We start from the raw sequence: 21,785 nt of genomic DNA on the forward strand, positions 1-21,785 counted from the left end.
CCCTATATATATATATATATATATACACACAGTATATATGAGCATCATGTCATGATAGATAAAAGGTGAACATTTGAGACAACATGAAAGGGACAGTTCTTTCATCACAGCACACCTGTATTGGGCTCTGTACACACAAACTGATTTAACTAGCACAGGTGACACAGAATGAAAAAGCATATGGTTTCTAGGCAACTTCCTTTAAAATCATGGCATAAACTTCTCTGCCAGAGGAAAGTATTCCAAAAAGTCTCTGTGATGACTTCATTGTTAGAGCCTCTTTTACACAAATTGCTATTTATTCCTAATGAATGCAGAATGCAGTTAAGTACATGTAAAGATTGTTTCTGCTTAGCACATCCTGCTCACAGGCTCAGAGGAAGCTGTGCCCTACCTGCAGCAAGGGCAGTAGGATATTTGAGGGGTGAAGTAATTCCCTAACACAAGAATTTTTCTATCTAATGCCAGCTATCTGGATATGTGCTAATGAACTGAGTCATTGCACGAGGGAAACGGGAACCTCCTTGCCAAGGACACATCTTTGGCTGGATTAGTCAAATGAGTGAAAACTAAGGCTAGAACAATGCAGGTTTTGGCTATTAGGAATAAGAGATACTTTAATGATTAGATAAATCTTTCAGAGAGAAGGAATCATCCTGCAGTGGTGAATGTTGAAGAAACATCAACATTGATTACTCGCATACAACTTGCACCATGTTAGCAGATAACCAGGATGTATGAATAACCCCTAGTGCGTATTCAGGAAGCTGGGATTGGATATGTATGGTAGGTAATGCAAATATATTAATCTAACTGCAAACTCCTAAAGTATAGCTTCTCTGTGCTGAGAAGCTGTGGACGCCCCATCCCTGTTGGTGTTCAAGGCCTGGTTGGATGGGGCCGTGAGCAACCTGGTCTAATGGGAGCTGTCCCTGCCCAAGGCAGAGGGGTTGGAACTAGATAATGCTAAAGTACTTTCCAACCAAAACCATTCTACAGAAAGACCCCACTTAAAAGTGAAAATTATTAACATTTGATATCTTCGATGTAAACTCCCTGTAATTGGTTTGGATTTCTATGTGCTTCTTTCTAAGCTAAAAGTTTAGAAATTTTTATGGCAGAGAATAGGACTGAACCTGCTATGCTCTCTGCCTAAGTCAGATCTGGTCTTCTGTCATATGGTTACTTCCCTCAGCTTCTCTCTTCACAGCACAGCGTTTCGTTTGTGGGATATTTGGGTTTATTCAAAACATCCAGTAGGATCAGACAACTTCAAAGATCACTTACCATCTTGATTTCTTACCTTTTTTAGCTTTGAGGTGCCACTGTGGCCTCTAATTGCTGCTAGTAGGGCTGAACGCTCATTCTCTGGGTCAGCATATGAGGGTTTCCTGTGATTGCCATTTAGTGCACTGTTTGAAACCTAGAATAAAAAGCGAATAAACCTCACATTGTTATTAGATATTTACTTAGAGATAACTTGGAAACACTTTTTGGCACTTGTACCAGAATGCAAACTATGAAGACTAATCAGTTCGTCTTTTTTGGGGCCTGCTTGTAAAACCTCATTCACACTGAACAGTGAGGGTATGTGCAGATAGTAATGCTGTACTTAGAGATGCAGTCCATATCCCCTGAGCATGAAGTAAGTGGCATACTATTATCCCCTAGTGATACAAAATGCAATTTTCTTTCACTGCCGGTATTTACAAGTTTTCTCCATACTGCGTGTTCCTCTTTTTACACAACACACTGAAATGAAGGTTTGGCTCTTAGACTAACCTCCATTACCTCTCCTTTACCTGTGTCTGTGCACCCTCTGCCTCTTCCAGCTAGTGCAGTAGCCATAATGTTGCATAATATACGGAATGTTCAGAATAAGCAGCAGCTTGGTCTGAATTTTGCCATTATAAATTTTTCAAATACCTTGTGTTCTCCAGCTCACCAGCAACTGAACAAGTTACCAAACCTCTGGTGTCTGACAGAATGAATACAGGGCTCTACAATTTGAACAGGTTAAAAAAAGTTTCCCCTTTACCTTTCTGAGTTTCTCCTTTCCCCCTCCTGTTTGAATGGCTTCCATTAGGGCACTGTGCAAAGATGTGTCTTTTGGAACTGGCTTTTGGACGACAGGCTTGAACTTCTTCTTTGGTCCGAAGATATTGGTCTGCACGTTAACATCCAGTTCACTGACAGTATTAATATCTGAATCATCAGGTTTCTCCTCCTGCTCTGACTCCGCATTTGCTGCTGCACCATTTAGTTCAGGTGAAGCTTTCAGTGAACTAACTTGTACACCATTAGAAGGACGCCATTTAGTGACTCGCAAAGATGAGCTGGAAGAGGATGGGACTCCTTGGAGATCAGGAGACTTGAGGGATGAGGCTGAATTAGTGTGGGTCAAAGTCTCACATTTCTGGTCAAACACAAGACGTGTCTTTTTCTCTGCTATACTTTGTTTGCTGTTTAAACCATGATCATCTTCTGCACTGTTGTTATCCTTTGAAGAGGATTTAGTAAGTGCGACACTGGCATTCTTTTTATAGAAACTCAAAGGAGTTGCTTGATTTGGTGCCCTGATATTAACTACTTTGTTTTCCATGCCAGAATTATCACCTGGTGTAAATCTGTGGGATGCTTTCTGACTGGAAGCAAAAATACTTGAAAGTGTTTCTCTTGTTTCTGCTGATTCTGTTTCCACAGGGCTATATTTGGCCACAATAATACATCTTTTTGGTGAAACTTCTGCTTCATTCTTAATCTCTCCTGCCCCTTGCTTGTTTTCATCTTTCTCATGATATTCCATAGTGTCAGATTTAAAGGTAGTTGCACTGATATGTCTTGCAATGGCAGAGGCAACATACTGACTTGAAGTTCTCCTGTGTGGCTTTACAAATGGGAGTTCCAGCTTGTCCTTACTAATGGTTGGGGCTGCTAATGGTGTTACCTGAGACTGTGTAACTGAAAGAGCTGGTTTGGTCCTTTCATTCTCAGATTGTCTTTCAGCTACCTGGGCAGTAACAGTTTGTTGTGCTGCAGGTTTTGGAGCTGCAAGACAGACAGGTTTGTGTTCGTGTTTTATAGTAAAGGGCTTAGAGTTTGTGGTGACTGCTGACTTTTTAGGAAAATGCTCAGCGGGGTCATCACTTTGCTTTTCCATAGAACTTGACCTCCAGAATGCCTTCACCTTCCCAATATGAATTTCCTCACTTTCAGCAGAAGAAGAGCCTTGTACTTGCTTACTGACACTGGTATTTGGGCCTATAAGATTGCCTAATTCATCTATCTTAATGGCACCAGTGGAGAGTGAAACTCCTCTATCAAAGTGTCTTACTTCAGGTTTGGGAGGGACAACTTTAAAGGTTGTCAAACCCATTTTAGGTTCATAGCTTGATCCTGAATTCTGGGCACGATGACACCATGTGGGTGTTGATGGGACTTCTTCTACTTCCATTTTTTTTGCTGGTGGCCATTTGATTTCTAATTCTGATTTACTTTTTTTCAGAGATCTTTCCCTGCTACTACATTCATTAAATGGATTTAGCTTCTCTTTTGCTGTACTGATTTCAGTCGTGGCCTTAGAGTGAGACGGACTCAGCTTAGATTTACATTCCTCAGACTTCACACCGTGTTTAGGAGAGAGTTCCAGTCTTAAGTTCTTTTCACTTCTTTTTTCAAAGGAGGATGTGAGAGATTCAAACATATCTCTCCTCTGTTCCACAGGCAAGTGACTGAATTCATTTTCAGATGGTTGCTGATATATTAGGTCCTTGCATACAGCTCCACCATCTGTGTGTCCCTTATCAAAGGAACCTGCATTGTTGTTTTTATTTGTGAAGTTTCTTGCATTAACAGAGTCATCTGAGATATTCTGTGAAATCCTAATCTCCACCTCTTGATTTTCATCTGAGTTAGAGGTGCTAACTTCTGGAGCATCATCTATGATTGTTACTGGAACAGAAATGGAAACATCTTGGGTGGCCTCAACTTTTCTTATATGTAGGTTCAAGGCTTCACTGGTGTAGTTGGAGTCAGAGTTACTGACACCATCCACTGCTGCAAAATACACATACAATGTTACATATAGGCAGTATTTAGGCAACATGACTATAAATTACACAAACAGCCAGTACAAGCATAAGCAAACCAGCCATTTTAGTTACACTAAAAGTAACAGGCATTTTTTAATGCCTTTATTACAAAAAAAAGGAGATTTCTCAGTCCTTCTTATTGTCTGGTTGCTGATTAGGATCGGCAAAATATTCCTGCAGTCCTCCTGCTTCAGCCAGTGGGAAACACACAAATGCAGCTGAAAGCAGGATTTCATCTATTGTTCATACCTTATCTTTGACTAACTTATCTCAGTGATAAACATTTCACCACATGACTCCAAAGGAGAAATATTTCTGAGAAACAGCAAGCAGCTCCAAATTATGTTTCCCAGACCTGGTTAGTAATAACAGCCCAGCTGAAGGATTTCCTTGAGCAAGCAAACAAAGAAACAGTACTTTTATTTTTTCTCCATTCTTCTCACCCTTTATTACCAGTGACTCCAGAAGCCTCATTGTGCAACAGGGCTATATATCCTCTCAAATTTGCTGGTATAAATCAAAGGTTACAACACAGAAGCTAAGGAATGGCTGTGTCTGAGAACTCACAAGAAATCAAATCAGACTCAAGTCCACTGCAGAAGTATTAAAATGAAGATGGGAAGTAAAAAAAAATGTATTCAATGTCACTTGTTGACAAACCAATAATAGAGAAGTATTTTTAATTCACAGTAGGAAAAAGAGGAACACAATATGGCATTTTATCTCTTCCCACTCTTTCATGTTTTCCCATTTTTAACTTTTAAATATGCCTTTTAACACAGAGGAGGAACTGGATACAAAAATGTTCCATCCTTTTCCACTTCATTATGATAAAATAAAACCAGAGAGATTCTTCATTAAACACAGAGCTAAATTCACAACTGATTTAACGTCACTGAAGTCAATGAAATTATACTAAATTTGGCCTATAAAATATGTCCATTGAGTGCTGTTATCTGTTTTTGGTAAAAGACACTGAAATATAATGACAGTCTGATATGCAGTTTGAAAAATATTCAGTGTGAGCCTATAAAGGGTGTCTGCTCCTGAAGCAAAGGAGCCACTTTGGGGGGACCACATTCTACCATGAGCTGTCCCCAGTGATCTTAGTGAGAAACATACAGGTGGTCTCAAGAGTACGGTTTGATTCTGCATCTACTGGCTGTGTCTCTGTCTTTTGTACTTCAGAGGTAACACACACTTTCCCACCTTCTAAATCTTCATCCAGGTCAGCCAAAGTCTGCTGGAGCTGTGCTGCAATGAATGGATCTTCATTCTCATGCTTAGCCAAAGCCATTGCTTCATCTTGCCTGCTAAAGGAAAGAGGAGAAAATCACTGGGTCTGTCCCCTTTCTTTCACTTTGCACTGCTGCTCTGAAACACACTACAATTTCAGCCCCTTTGCGTCCACTGGGGTTCTGAAACCCATTCTCCAAAGCATGAAAAATGTGTAGCCTTAGAGATACACACCACCACACTGACACATCCACATCTAGGAAGGATCTTGGTGGTGCCTGAGCATACTCAGTGTGCTGGCAATCAAAAGATTAAGATTAATAAAGCCTGCAAAGAAATGGTCTGGCTTCAGTGTGAAGTACACACTTCAGCTGGACTGCAGAAACACAGCATATGCCAGGACAAAGGTTTTGCATATCCATACAATTTTAAGGCAGACCACTAACCATCCTGTGCATGCACTGTAACAATACATATGCACCTTAATTAAATAAAAATTGCATGATAATGAAAAATAAATACAGTCAAAGTACTGTTAGACAATCACTCTGCATCTAGAGGTGTGGGAGGGAATGAGAGCAGTTTCTAATGAAACATATCTAGGGACCTGATTTTGGCAGAAAACTGATGAAGCTGTACAATGACCTAAGACAAGTCTGAAATCAGAATGACTGCCAAGTGTTGCTTTGGCCTATTAAAAGAAGAAAAGAAGAAGAAAATGAAACAAACTAAAATCCTAACAAAAATTACTAAAACTTAAAAAAACTGAAAAACAACCTGTATGGCAACCTTGTACAAAACAGTCCTCCTTTTTCTTAGAGAGAAAAATCTTGATCAAAACATTTTTATCTAAATCACTGAAATGAGAATTTCACATTGGACAATTTATTTCTTTCAGTTACCTCACCCGAATTTAAGATGTTGTGGTCTATGACACTGTATCTGAGTTCCGCCCCTGTGATTATCCTGTTAAAAAAGTAGCTTTCCATTCTAGCCACACTTACAACTATCACTGGCTGGGTGAAGCAGATTTGCCCTTTTCAAGATCATACCCTTAATCTCATAGATACAATAACAGATGACAGATCTTTTTGTTATTTCACAAAAAATTACCTGGAAAACGCCATTTTTATTCTCCCCTTTAAGATAGCAATCTGAATAAAAATTCAGGGACATCTCCTGACATTGATTTAAATTGTGTCCAGCAATGTAGCTTCATTTTTTGCTATTTTATTGTTTGATTTCCCTCTTGCTCATACCAGGAGCAACTGAAAGCACTTGTTGAAGCATCAGGTATTTTATTTTATTTTAGTGCATTATTTATTTAGCATTCAACTCTCCTTTATGTTTTTCGTAGTAGTTCTGCAGCCTGATCCTTCTACTTTTACCTAAACTGCCTTGCACTTACAAAGCTGAGTTCATGTATGTGGTATCGATGAAAACAAAAAAGTACACCGCCAAGGAAGCCTTCCAAAACTGCCATACACACGTTCTTGTGTATCTGAATACACAGATGGGATTAATTCAAGACAACAAGGCTTGATATATGACTAAGAGGTTTCCTAAACTGGAATCTAAGACAGAAATCAGAACGGGTTGTTTTTAAATACAGAGGAAGAGACAGGGTGCTCTGTGACTGGAATAAAATTTTTTCCAATACCTGCCACTGACCTGAGCTTTGACAGGCCCTGAACATGCCTACAAGCCAATGTGACCTAATGATGCTCAGGCTCAACATCCACACTGCAAGATTCATGGTGAACTGAATTTCCCCCCTGATGGATTATGAGGATGGTGGTGCAAATCAGTTACAGTCTCCAGTGCAGGCACCTGGCGCTGTAGGACTGCAGTCCCTCTGTACCCTGAGGTACACACACACACACACACACACACACACACACACACATCAATGAGATTACTCATCTGAGCCATCTGACAAAAAGATTTACGCTTACTGCAACATTTAAATTGGGAGAGAAGACTGGCAAACAAAACCCTCAATGTGAAGATGTCAGAAAGAATGAACTAATTGAATTTCATATTGTTCTTGCAGTGGAAAGTTTCATAAAATTATTAAAAAACACTCTCCTCTGAGTGCATTTTAAAACAATTTATTTGCAAACTCAGAGAGAGCATTTTGAATGGGAGAATCATTCAAACTGTGCACCAGCTAAGCAACAGGTCTATGCATCATGGAAAGCAAATAGCACTTTCTTCCTTACAAAGCTGGTCCTTCAGAATAGTTGTACACAGATGGAGGCAAGTAAGTGACACTGAGACTCTGACCTATTGTGGATAAGTTGTTTCCAAAGCCTTGAAAGGAAAATTTGTAAACTCACAAGACCTAATTTCATGGAGGCGATGACAGCTCACCACCTTTTTGCTACCTGATTGTATTGTGCTGTCTAGTGCCGGACTGTTCTACAATATAACCAAAATCTGTACTACTAAGGTTGTCTGTGCTGGAATTTCGACAGGAAATAATAGGGTTGAGAATTGTATGGGAAATTTATCTAGAAAAACATATTTGGGATGGGAACAAGCATTCCTGGGCTTCAAACACAGAGTGTAGGTCCACTGCACTGCACTGAACCGTTCTTTTCTCACGTCTATCAGTGGGAATCTTTCAATGACTCCTCATAGCAAAATTATCCTCTCCTTGCTGGGCACAACAGTCAGCAGTGGTCTCTTTCATTATCCCCTGTGCACTTATGCAGCGACTATACATAATTTGCCTCTCAATCTTTGCTTCAATCTCCTTACTTAGACAACTGGGATAATATTATCCAATTCACAAAATTCTTCTGAAGGAAAGAGAACAATGCAGTGCAAATGAAAGGATTCTTATTTGCTGCTACAGAGGGAGCTTCAGAAAAAGCAGATCTTTTCTTTTGCATTTCTAAATCTCTGAAAGAGCTACTGTTCAATGCATCTCCAAACTCACCTACAAAAGCAAGCCAGAAGGTATAGATTAATCATAAAGGCCTTTCTTAAAATTCTTACCACTGGGAATTTAGAACGGGCTATGTGTTTTGTGAGGTGAAGGTCTGGTAGTTTCCAGTAGCTCACATGACTTAAAAATATATCTAAGAAGACTCTTTCTCACAGGAAAAGGAAAACGAAAGGGCCTCAAATTTTTTTTTCCATAGTCTTCTTCCCTTCTAAGCCCATACACTTTTCTTTTGTTGACAGCTGTTCTGGCCAGAAGCCAAGAAAAATATGGCTTATTCTGATACCATGTTTTACATTCTGGATAAACATTACCAGTGGTATTTTCTCATACATGCCTTTTTTTTTTTTTTTTTTTTTTTTACATTAAGGAAAACACATACGTTTGGTGTGACATGTCTTTTGGCTTTCTTATTTGGAGTTGTAAAAACAATGACGCCTCTGGAAAATAGAAAAGCCTATCACAATCCAAGAATTCTGCTTTATGACTTGCTTTTGACTTAGGGAAGAATCTGATAACCTTTACGCTGCCTTCCTGGTTAAAACATGAGGTGCTAAAAATACAGCTCTGGTGAGCATTTAGCCCAAGCCCAAAATGGCAAATGTGCACAGTTCCTGGAAGCCTGCACACATATTACTTATGTAGATTAGCAGAGATTTGTGCAAGAGCACAGAACGAAGCAAAGTGACTACTAAACTACAGCATTTAATGTTCCACTGAGCTCAGGCTACAACGCCTAAATTACTCCTTGGCAGTCATTTGCGCAGTTGGAGACAAAATGAAACTTACAGCAGCATTTTACCAAATTAGTGCCATGGGAGACATACATTTATGAGAAGGTTTACATTCTAAGAAAGAGAGAAATGTCTCTGATAAAACTCGCTGGAAACGCTGCATTAAAAGAAACCCAAACTAGTGGTAAGACAAGGGATTTTCAATGAGAGAAGCTGCCATTTTGTTATAGTCAGAGCAGCTTTACCCACGGGTCCATAAATGATAAAACTGACCCAAGTCCCTCTGAGCACTTCTTAGGAGTTCTGGTGCAGAAGGACACGCAGGGATGTAGTGACAACTGTGAGGCACAGTGAGAGCATTCAGCTTCTCTCATGTGCCTTGGGCAGCTAAGAGGGACTGACCAACATGGAAAACTGACATGATTACTCCAGTTCCAAGGACTGGGCTTTGAAGGATTCAGGCTCCCCTCCCAGCTCTGACAGTTGTCCCAGTTGTCCCAGTCTGGTACTGGGGAATTACATTAACCCATCTTTATGTATTCAAATTTGTCCTCTTTAAAATGAATCCATGATATTCACCTCACACACAAATGCTGCAAAGAGAAATGCTTCTACCTTGTGTATATAGCAAGGTGGGTGTTAAAGAAGAGACTGATATTGAAGGATTTTAAGTCGTGGAAAGTATGGCTAAAAAGTTAAATGGCTAAATGCTATGGCTATGGCTAAAAGAAGCTTTTTGAAAACAACTTGCTACTCAATCAGGCCAGAAACACGGCACTAAGTAAACTCAGGGTGTTTATATATTCATTTTTGTGAGCGATGCGGTGAAGTACTCTTCAAAAGTGGAGGTAACTGTTTTCTGGAGTAACCAATGGTTTCTACAATCTTAGAGACCATTTTTCCGTTCTTTCCATTTCTTAGGCTAGGTAACTTTTTTTTCATTTCTTTTCAAGGAAGTAATATAACTGCAGCAGGAGAGCAGCTAGTGTAAATGCTGGACTTTCTAGTCACCTAAGCCATGACCTGACCGGTGATATTTTCCATTTCTACTGCCTCCTGTGAACTTGAGAATGAATTTTTAACCAAAGCCTGTTAAAATTCAAAAGTTGTAGACTGAGCAACCAATATAGTTAGATAGCAAAGTCATCACTTGTATTAGAAGCATGAGTTCTGAAAGTGGCTGGCAACTAGGAAAGGGAAAAAGCACATGGTCGTATTCTGTTGAATACCAGATAACCATCTTTTTTATGTTCTTAGATAGGCAGTAAGAAAAGGCTGCACCTATTTTTGAGAGCAAGGTACAGGCATCATTTCCATCCCATTTTTACTTTGTGTTCTGTTTCTAGGTCTGTGGGACTACATCAAACAAAGGTCTTTATGCTGCATTTATATCTGTGCTGAATAAAAGTCATCAGATATTGAATTTAACGATTTTTCAGTCCTGTAATACACAGGTCCAGTAGTAGCTTCAGATATACTGCCACCCAATTAACAACAAGAACTTGCAAATAGAGGCAAGGAGGAAAACAAAGCAATTTTTCAACAGCAGCTGGGTTTATGGTCCTTTTACAATTTTCCTCCATGGTTACTGGTCAGGAATCTAAACAGAAAGCAAACGAATATGCTTTTGTATAGTATCATTTTGTGTTTTAATGCTAGAAATCTCTAAGCTTGTTACATACCAGGGTGATTTTAGCTTCCAGAGTGCCCCGACATATGTCAGTGCCAGGGTCCTGCTGCATAAGCAGCAGCTTGTAGTTGCTATACAGCTGGATGCATGCCCCCACTCCCCCTCCTCTGGCAACAGCTTCTCAACAGGAAAGCCCGCAGGCAGACAGCACTGCCAGAAATAGGCAGGAAAGTGGACTAGCACGATTTAGACCTTAATACAGCCACATTACCTGTGCAATGTAACATTGCAAGTTAAAAGATAGCACAGTTAAATAACTTCTCTTGATTTACATGGAAAAATAGAAACAGAAAAGGACCAGAGCCTTTCTCTCCTGGAAACCAGTATCAGGCCTTCAGCAGCCCAAGCTGCTCTCTAATATTTAAAATACTCTACAGCTCCAAAGCATACAGTATTTTTCCAGTGGGTGAGTTTAACAGAAAGGCTAATCAGTATTCTTGCCCTAAAACGACTATGAGTATCCATTACTTAACCATAAAATCCACAATATCTTTCCTTCATGAAGATCTGCCAGCAAAAAAGTGCACAAAAGTATCCAAATTTAAAGAGTTTTCTGGAACAAGGGGAAACGGAAAGCCAGAGATAAGGAAGGAAAACTATTTAAGAAGCAGAGGCTTGCAAATCTGTCAGACATCTGGGTCTTAATTAAATAATTTTTCATCCCTGAGGTTCTCCCTGTCACTTTAACCCTTTCTCTACCTTCCTACCCCTTGAAACTGTTTTCAAAAAAGTAAAACATGCCTACCCAGTTAAAATAAAACCTATCCTATAGAGAAATAACAGAACTGAACTTTCTCCTGTTTCTCAGAGACAGTTAAAAGTGATAAGTAATTATACATAACATGTTTTTTGCACAGAGGTATATATAATATATACACACACTGCTATTTTTCACTGCAGTTTTTCTCTTTCCTTCCTGCCTTCTGCCATTCACTATTTTTATTTCCTCTGACCAGCTCCCATGCTGAATTCTCTCCAGCTGCTGACTTCTCCTTCTGTCCTGTCCTTCCCAAGTGGAATACAAAACCCTGTAACATTTGAATTTGAATGGACTGAAAATTAAGCAGAACAGGTTCACCCACCCCTATCGTTTCAAGCTTTTGTTTTAAACTAACTTCTCAAAACCTGAAGAGTTTAGTAGCAAACAGCAAGTATCTCTCAGGTTGGTAACTAAGAGGACTGTCCTCCCAGTAGCTTCAGCTACCCTGACCAGAGCCAAAGGTAACAAATTCTTCCAAGAGAAAGGGAGGAAATGGGATTATCTCTGGCCAGACCCACAGCATGAACTGATCTCTGGAAGGTTCCCCCACCCCCACCCTACGTCCTCTGCTAGCTGTACGTGAAAAAATATTCCTCTCTCATGGCTACTGAAGCAGACACTCAAGGGAGGGGAAAATCCCTTTCAGACATTTAGAAGGTATTTTGTCTTTTCTCCTCACACAAGCCTGTATTCATTTCTATCTTTATAACTACAAAGTTCCCTTCACATTTTAAGATACTTTTATTTCTTAAACATATCAATAAATTTAAAATCTTTTCAGAATTTAAAAAAAAAGTCCGGTATTTTAAAGTGTTTTTCCTTGTCTCTCTTGGCTACTGAAGCAGACACTCAAGGGAGGGGAAAATCCCTTTCAGACATTTAGAAGGTATTTTGTCTTTTCTCCTCACACAAGCCTGTATTCATTTCTATCTTTATAACTACAAAGTTCCCTTCACATTTTAAGATACTTTTATTTCTTAAACATATCAATAAATTTAAAATCTTTTCAGAATTTAAAAAAAAAGTCCGGTATTTTAAAGTGTTTTTCCTTGTCCGAGACAGGCCAGCAGAACCACTCTTAAGAGTGACCCCCTTTAAAACACTGATTTCAGTTGCTTGTAAATTTGAGAAACTACACACCTCTGTGAGGTGACAGTCCACTTTATAACATGCCCATAATCGTACTATTATTTTATTCCAACCAAAATGTTTAAATTTCTTCCACGAACAGAGCTTGGAGGAAAAGGAGAGCTGCATTCTGATACATGAAATTCTATTTAATGCTCAGTCCTCTGAAAAAAAGGTGGTCCTTCATGCTCTAACTGTTCACTACTCTGCCTTGACTCTGCCCATCAGCTCTCCTTCCCTAAAACAGGAAAATGCCACCTCTTCATATCACATGAGCACTGTGCAGAGAAATGAACGAAAGTCTGCATGGCACGTGAATACTACTGCAATGAGTAAGATAAAAAGAGCCAAAGGAAATTAAGTCTCCAGATGAGAATTTGAACTGAGTGAACATTGGTATGTCTGTTTTATTAATTGAGCTCTGAAACTTAGACAGAAAATAAAATTGAGTTCCATCACTTTAACCGAAGACGTTCTCATACTGTACAAAAGGGGGGAGCTGAGGTTAAAAGGGGGGAATCTAAGATTACACACAGAGCCTTAATATTGAAGTTACCTAACTTCGAGCACATGACCTAGCATCCCTAATAATATTAACATAATTTTTAATGTGTAATTATTTGTAAAGCTCCAGACAGTAGGTGTGCACAATGTTGTACAGGCGTATAAAACTGTCTGATCCCTGCCCCTAGGAGCTTGCGTGATGACACCACACAAGGGATGGGAAAAGAGGGGGTATGGGAGGACAGGGTTGCAACACTGTGAGATCATGAGATGCACTTACTGCTACATAAGCAACATTTCAGCTTCTCTGTGGTTTTCTTGTTACTCATTTAACACTATATATTAAAATTTGGTGAACAGATACATAATACAAAGACATCAACTGTAAGAAAGGATATGAATAAAGAGAACTATGTAGTACAATGTTCAGACTCAGCAGTTAATATTAAAACATTCACAGCCGAACGTTGCATGTAGTCAATTATTTATATGGGTTTAGCCCTTGGCACCTCCAGCTGAGGTCTGGATTCTGCTCCACCAGGCACTGTACAAATGTATTGTGAGATATGATAGCTGTGTTATGGTTTTTACTGTAAAAAACCAGTCAGTGGCAGAAGGGGATCTCACAGGAGGAGAGACCAAGATGGTTTAACAGGTTAAAGGCAGAGCTAAGAGTAGAACTAGAGTGTTTTGGTATTTGTTTTGATATTCTAATTCCTAAGTAGTATGTGTATTTAGATTATGATTGCTCGAACAAGAATCCCCAAACCAAACCAAACAAAAAAGAGTGCATTTGCAAGTTGCTCCCATGTACAGGAAAACAAAACCATGGAGGAAAGACCTGAGCTTGGAAACCCAGGAATACATGTACCTTCTTTTAGAAATTTCTGTTTCTGTGCTCTGGGAGCTGAAGGAGATTTGAGCTCTGCTGTGCTCTCATATTTGTTTGTGCAAAGCCTGTGGTTGGTGTAATTTCTGACCTGGCCACGCTCTTACCCTGCAATGTGCTGACAAACATATCCCATGTCAGAGACTGTACCCTTAAACGCTCACAAGTTTCCTTGACTTCAGCAGCAGATGAAGACCCTGCTGTGATATTCTAATGCTATCAGGCATTACACCCACACAGAGACCACCCAGGACATCCAGAAAACAACTCCAGAAATGCTAAGAAAAATTAATTTAAAACTAAACATACAACTAATTAAAGGAAGCAACATGGAAAAATATTCTTGATCTGGAGCACAGGCTAACCCTTTGGAGCAAACCTAGGTAAGAACTGTGGACTTGATTCTGCTCTTCTTCGCAGTTCTCCACAATGAATGGGCAAAATACTGCCTGGACTTTTTTCACAGCCCTTCACACTCCAAATATAATTTGCTTCCACTTTAAGGGTAGTTTTCACAATCCACAGAGTAGAAAATTATTTTAGTACAGTGCATTATTAATTCCTAGGAATTAGTTATTTCACTGGGTGAAAAGCCCAATTTTTAGTCAGTTTTACAATTCAAAATGACAACCTAAATGTTTCCATTATTCTTATTAACCTTTTTTTCCCAAGCCTTAGCCAAATTAGTCACTAAATAAAATTTCTGGCTTCAGTGGAGCTCAGATTCAAGGAGAACTCAGTCTCACTGCTGCTAACCCCTACTACTTTACAGTAGCAGCATGTTCTTCCAATTTCTTTGCTCTTACCTTCCTTTTAGAATTGAGTTTAGATCACTAGTGTACCAAGTAGAAGATAGAAAGGAATGAGTAAACTTTGTGTAAAATTTTCCTTTAAATTTTGTAGCTTATGAAATGTACTTAAAACTCTGTATAGCTTGCTATTGGTTGTTCACATGAAGTGCATTTGGACTTGTCTGGGAATTTAAGAGGCTGGTTTGGTCCTGAAATAGTCCATTCATCAAAGAACTATGTAAAATTTCTGAGTTCCCAACACATTTTACTAGCAGGGTGGCAGTTGTTCTGACAGTGAAAATGAAAATTGAAGTTCTCCAAATTTGCCTGTACTCAAAACTGTACTAAGAATTTATTTATATCTGATTAAAACAAGAATTTCATGCAAATAGTTTTAAAAACCTACTTTTTTTCCCTTTTCTAAACACTTAGGAAGTGGCTTTTAAAAAGTTAGCAGCTTGACCTCAAAAGGATTTAGGGTAGCACAGTTTTCAAAGCTGTTTTGTTTACAAAGATATGTTAGGAGTGGAACTGGATTTACCTTCAAATATTACTGGAACATTCAGAGCATAAAATTTTAGAAGATATTGCTCCCAGCAACACTATAGTGTCAATGTAAGTGGCTGTTGACACAAGATTAAAATACATCACAAATGTTAAGTGTTTTGTATATCCTTAAGCTGATCTGGAGCAATTTTGCTGTCCCAGAACCTAAAAAATAAATAGTATTTATGAAAAGTAACTGCATTCCCCAAACAACAACAACTGTCTCCTATTTCAGTCCCAAACACATTTTTAAAATTATAGATATATTAGCTAAATAGAGAATATTTAGCATGATAAAATCACAGAAAAAAAGCAAGTAGGAAGCCTAGCCCAACCTCCTGCTCCAAGCAGGGCTAATTTCAAAGCCAGAACAGGCTGCCCAACGTTTTGCCTGGCTGAGTTCTGAGAATCTCCAGACATGGAGATTCCTTGACTTCTCTGGGAGGCCTCTTCCACTGCTTAGCCATTCCCATTTTGAGGATTTTCCTCATATTTAATTTTTATTTCCTTTAGAGCAGCTGGTGACAATTGCTTCTTGTCCTTTCACAGTGTATGCCTGAGAAACCTCCTAGTCCTCCTTTTGTTAGAGAAAGACTGCAACCAGGTCGCTCCTTACCAACGTTGCTTTCCCAAGGTGAACAATCCAGCTGCCTCCCATCCCCCTCATACCTTGCATGCTCCAGTGTCCCAGCTCCCTCAGTGGCTCTCCTCTGGACCCTCTCCAGTTTTCCAGTCTCTCTCTTGAACTGGGGGCCCATGACAGGACACTATAGCACTGGCCTCTCAGCACCTCCCTGACTGCAATGGGCAGTGCATCACACTATCCTTCCAGCTTGCACTCCTTTGGCTCAGCAAGACGCCTGGACAGCAGTCCTGCTGGACAGTTTATGACACATCCTGCTGTCTCTTCTCTGTGCACTCTTTTCAACTAAGAAAAATTTTGTGTGTGTGGCAAAGGTAAATCTGAATGCCATGGACATAATATATATCTTTGGCTGAAGTGAAAGATGGAGGGAATACTGCCTTTCAAGAGGAAGTGCATCACAGTGACCTGTGGTCAGTCTTTTATTTGATTTGAAAACCAGAAGAAGTTCCCCCCAAACGGTAGCTGATTAGTATTGTTATTACAGGGCTTTGCTTTGATGTCTTTGGTCAACAAAATGCTAACTTCTTCCTTCCCCACCAAATGTACATGTGTGTTTTTCAAACCACTTTAGATCCCGCATTTTGAGGAAAGTTGGGACAGCCTATTTAACTCAAAAGGACCAATCTAAGCCTACTGAAATTAATGGGTTGCTTTTTTGGATCAGGTCTGGAATGTTAATTGCAGTTACGATAGCAGCCTATCTAATCCTTCCAATAGAAACTGCATCAGGACCTAAGACACTGCAAAAGAAAAAATCACAAGAAAAATGTGTTGTGGAGCAAGTATCTAAGGGAGGCTTGACCTTGTCCCCATTGATACTGATGGATAAAGAAAAACCCCAAGATCATTCCAGTAGGTTAAATACTGACTTTGGTCCAATTTATCCCTAAGTTATCACCCACTGCATGATCCAAGATGAAGTTCACACTCAGAAATGTGTGGATGGAAATAACTAGGTCATGATACACACTTTTATGAAGGGGCTACAGATTAGCAGCTGAATGGAGAGAGACCAGAAAGCACAGACTTCATGTCAACTGAGAATTCAGAGGAATTTCTGGCCCCTGTCCCATGACTCTGCAGCATCACACAGAGCGGATCCCTGTCAGTATTACCAGGCCACCCTCCTTGCTGGAGGCACAGCTTCCTATTTGGCCAGTTTGTATTTGCAAAGTCCTATAAATTTTGGGTTCCCTTTGCAGCCCTGCCACCAACTATGTGAGTTTTGGCAAACAAACAGTGTCAGAGTCATTTGTGCTTGAAGGCAGTTTCTAGGTAAATTCCAGGTTCTCGTATTTTCTTGCAAAAACTGCAGAAAAATGTTTGTTTATGCTAAAAAAAAGAAGGGGGAAAAAAAGGAAATATGCTGAAAAAACCACCAGCCCAAAGTACAACACCAGTGGAGGTTAGCATTAGGTGAACAGATATATAAACATACATATATATATATATGCATGCAAACATTTCCAAACCAATCTCCAAAGGTCACTGCATACAGTCCTTTTCCACCTGGCTTTTGGCGGCTTGAATTTTCCATTATATGGCCTGCATGTCATTTTTCTGGATCAATAAATAGTAATATTTTAAACACTTCAGGTGCTATCAGAAGTACAAAATAAACCAAACTGCAACAAAATTATTTCAGACTCCTTGAAGAAATCAACTCTGGAGGGCAGTGGTATTTTGCAAGAAATGTAACTACAAGTTCAAACAAAAAAGTGACCTTTGCCTGTTGCTACAAGTGTGTCGCTGGAGGGGATTTGACAGTGAGCTTTTCACTGGGAGGAGTCACTTGGCATTGGTACTGCTTTATGAAAGAGCAGAAGAAAGTGTAAGTTGGTTTTCTTAAACGAGTCCCTACCAGGAGGACATGCAAGATGTTTTCCAAGTGCTGGTGGCAAGTAAATACTTACCTCAGAGGAGCACTGTCAGGTCCCACGCTGCTGCAGTAGGCGTTCCGTACAGGGCAAATCTCTGTGCCACACATTGCACCTGCCTCAGCTGGCTCCATGTAGCCATTGACCAGCTTGATGTCTCTCAACTTCATACTGTCATTTTGGGAATCCAGAGATACAATGTCAGACGGGGAGCTCACAACACCCGAGTCCTCTGTGGTGTCCTCTGATGCAAAACAGCTGCTTTCTGACGCCGTTTCTTCCACCTCCGATAGCTCCAGAACCGTGTCATCCACTACATAAACATTATCATGTGCAGACAGCAGGCTCTCTAAATGAAATATAACAAGGAAAGTTAGCTGGAAGTCATCAGTACATAAATCAGAGAGCCGTCCCTTTGTAATTGGAAAAACCCACATGAAATACATTAGAAATGGTGGGAGGCTGCTCAGTATTTGTATATAAGATAAAGATGATTTGAAAAGTGACAAAAATTATGTCCTTTGCTTTTAGGGAAGTGGTTTGCTATGCTGGTCCTGTGGAGCTTGGGTCTTACAAATTTCATAGCAAATCAGTTTCCTAAATTCTCTGAAGAAACAATTTTCCAGGGACAGTTTTTTGAGGAATTAGACTCAAGTTTAAATGACGTGGTTCAAGAAATCACTACTGTTATTCCTTATGGCAACATAGTCTTTTTATTTCTCTTCTATTCTGCCAAACAGATGAAATTTCCAATAAGAAGTCTACAAACAGGTAAAAACAGGCAGCATTTCCCAGTCAGGACACTTAACTGGTAAACTAGATCTACTGCTGGACCAGTGGGTGTCACTGATTTTATCACCCTTCAATTTCGATTTTGCGTTAAGTGGGAGAATAACAATTTTCTATTCTTCAAAGCATACAAAATCTGCTAATAAGTGTACAGAAAAGTCAACAGTACCATGCTTAAAGCAGAAACTTTTCCGATGTTTAGTTATTTATAAAGGAGATCAAGGGAGATGCCCTTTGCATGTTTAATTCTATTAAAAGCTGCAAATTTTGAGAGGAGAGTAGATGCAGTACAGTTTCTTGTACCCTGTTTTAGTTTGGTTCCTATAAGCTAGCCCCTTTTGTGTTTTTTGATAAAAAATACAATTTTATTTTCCCTTAAGAAATGTACTCAACTTCATCCTGCCAATTATGCCATAAAGGAGAGCTCCCAACCAGGTCAATAATTTCAATGACTGAAATTACTCAGTGACGAAACATAGAATCAAGTCTAAACACACTTCTCCTGATCAAAAGGAATCAATAAAGACTAATCTAAATGTTTAATTTGGAATTATAAGTGTGCTCCATTCTCTTTGTGAACCTCCGTAAGCAACAAGGAAGATTAAACAACAGTTTATGGTCTGATCTTCCAGACACTTGTGGTGGATGTTAATTACATGAGAAGTCCCAGGTCTGCAAGTGCGACTAAGATTAAACATACACTTCACTGTATTTTAGGCTCAGAATCTACAACTTTTTGAAGCATACATGAAATTATAGCTCAATAAAATGATCAACAGAGAGAAATACTTCTGAATTATGTTGTATAGACGAAAGTATTTTCTTTAAGTCAGAGAACTGAAAACAACTTTGTCAAAGAATGTCACTGAAATAATTTTGTCAGGATATAGCTTAGCAGTGAAGCTTTGAGTAAAACTAGAATAAAAATCCAGCCAACATTCTCCTTGACTGAGGTTACAAGATGCCATTAAGTACTGAAATTGATTTCTGACAGCAGAAGCAATAAAATTCAGAGGGTTACAAATCATGATTAAACTTTTAAGTGCTGTCAAGCGTTGATATTAATGATGGAAGATGATCCAAAGACTCTATTGCAACTTTGGAAGCAATGTTATTTGATTTCTTTGACCTTATTTTCTGTAACATTTGTTCTAGATTCTGAATATAGTCTCAGAGATTGTTCCATTTAAAAATGGCAATTACAGGAACTAAGGATGTGCCACTGAATGGATTTGAGTATGCTTATGACAGAACTACAGTTAGGAAAACACCAACATGAAGGATAAATATGAATAATTTGACATTGAACATCAAATAGTAAAACCCCACAAAAACAGACAGTGAACAAACAGGTATGAGTATATGGCTTCTTGGCTTTTAGAGGAACAAAAAAAGCCCAGTAACAAACGTTAATAAAAGCTACAATATGTTAAAACCAGGACAAAGTAGGATAACAAAGAAATCAATTTAAAGAGTGGAAATTGAAGAGTGAAAGCACATGGAAAGATTCTGAAGTAATGCACAATGCAGTATATATACCTCGATGCAAAGAGACCTCTCTGTAACACATGACAAATCTATTGTCACATGGATGCCATAAATGACCTCCACCCTATAGCTGGCATAGCAATTTATCACCGAGTACCTACTCCCACATCCTGACACAAGGGGGGCAGCCTTTTCCTCCCTCGCTGTCTCTTGCATTTCCTCATCCTCTTCTTGCCTGCCTGCAACTATTTCCTGCATCTTTCTGCTCAGGGATTTAGATCCTTTTGGTCACAGAGACCTACTTGCCTACAGCAGTTACAACAACACTCAAGTCTCTCCCTGCTCTGCAGCAGGATCCCCACTCCCAGCCCACTGTCCCCACATGCTGATGAACAAAATGAAAACCAATCTCTTATTATCAGAGTCCACGGGTGAATTGATCCCTGTTACATCTGGATCTTGGCAGATGAATCACCCAGTCCAGAATAAGAACCTCATTTAAAAAGCAGTTTTATCCCAAAGCATGGATATACAAATAGTCATCTTTCTACTCAATGATTAAATTCCCAATGCTCAAGCAAAACCAAAATGTCTCCCTTTCTTCAAGCCTATCAGTTTGAAAAAGTGCTTCCCTATCTTTTATCTTCACCAAGACGATTCATGAATTTTTAACACAGCTAACGCATGGCACTGAACAGAGTTACTGGCTGAGACAAACCATTTTGATTGCCACTACTGCTCGTCTGAATGTGCAAGCACACATATAAAACACGACTGTGATGGTTCTGTGTCATGTTAACAACCTTGTTTCAGCTAAGAGCAGCACTAAAACAACCATTTCAAATTTGAGCCATTCTCGGATGGATTAAGTAAGAACTATTCTTCCTCCTACATGCTTGATTAAGCCTTCACTGGTGCGAACTGAAGATGGGATGGGCATTACCGGGTAATGATACATGACATGAAAAAAACCTGCCTCAACATTACTGAGTGGTCTTGTCTCCAGGAGTCAGAAAATACTTTATAAAACTTTCTCATTCTACATGGAGAACAGGGTAACATTTAGTAGTAGATACACAATTTTTGCTTTTTATTTTCTCTAAGGGATGCACATGCAGAAAACCACCCCACACTAACACAGTGTGACCACAATGATGGTGCTACTGAGGTTTTTTGTTGGTTGAATGAAGAAAAATCTCAACATTTTCTTCTCTTTCCTCTGTCATAACACTAAGACAAATTCAGGCTCTGATCCTCAGGACCTCATGGAGACATACCCAGGTTAAGAAAGAGTATTCAGCAAGTACTTCAGGATTGAACAAATAACAACTGCCACAGACAACATATTACTGAAACATTTCTATACAGAAGACTGAGTTTTCAAATTTATAACAATGCCAAGATCATTTTTTCAGTAACGTGACCCCATTCACTGGCATCAGGTGGGGTATGATATTGAAAAGTATGCAGAAGTAGGTCCATGGTCACGGCTATTCTAAAGTCTCCATGGGACATCTCAACCCCACGTGAAACTGGAGAGAGTCCTTCAAAGCCTTGCATTGCCGCTTACCTATATCCTGCTTCAGGTTGCAGACACTGCTAAGCCCACATGAGTGCTGTACCGGGGATCTCCCCAGATTCGCAGCAGCAGTGCTGTCGCTGCACA

General features: G+C 39.5%; 1 protein-coding gene across 1 annotated transcript in view; it reads right to left on the reverse strand.

The window, feature by feature from the left end:
• The window catches only part of LOC108447765 (protein cordon-bleu-like), a 29,727-nt gene extending 7,942 nt beyond the window's left edge, over positions 1 to 21,785 (reverse strand). Inside the window, exons 1-5 of the mRNA XM_017738728.1 lie at positions 21,690 to 21,785; positions 17,879 to 18,191; positions 5,301 to 5,404; positions 2,039 to 4,056; positions 1,304 to 1,423 (exon numbers count right to left, since the gene is read on the reverse strand). Of these exons, the coding sequence (XP_017594217.1) occupies positions 1,304 to 1,423; positions 2,039 to 4,056; positions 5,301 to 5,404; positions 17,879 to 18,012 (2,376 nt within the window). The 5' untranslated portion in view covers positions 18,013 to 18,191; positions 21,690 to 21,785. The remainder of the gene's footprint in view (positions 1 to 1,303; positions 1,424 to 2,038; positions 4,057 to 5,300; positions 5,405 to 17,878; positions 18,192 to 21,689) is intronic.

This window comes from Corvus brachyrhynchos, unplaced genomic scaffold (assembly GCF_000691975.1).
Source record: "Corvus brachyrhynchos isolate BGI_N302 unplaced genomic scaffold, ASM69197v1 scaffold23, whole genome shotgun sequence".
NCBI classification, from domain to species: Eukaryota; Metazoa; Chordata; class Aves; order Passeriformes; family Corvidae; genus Corvus; species Corvus brachyrhynchos.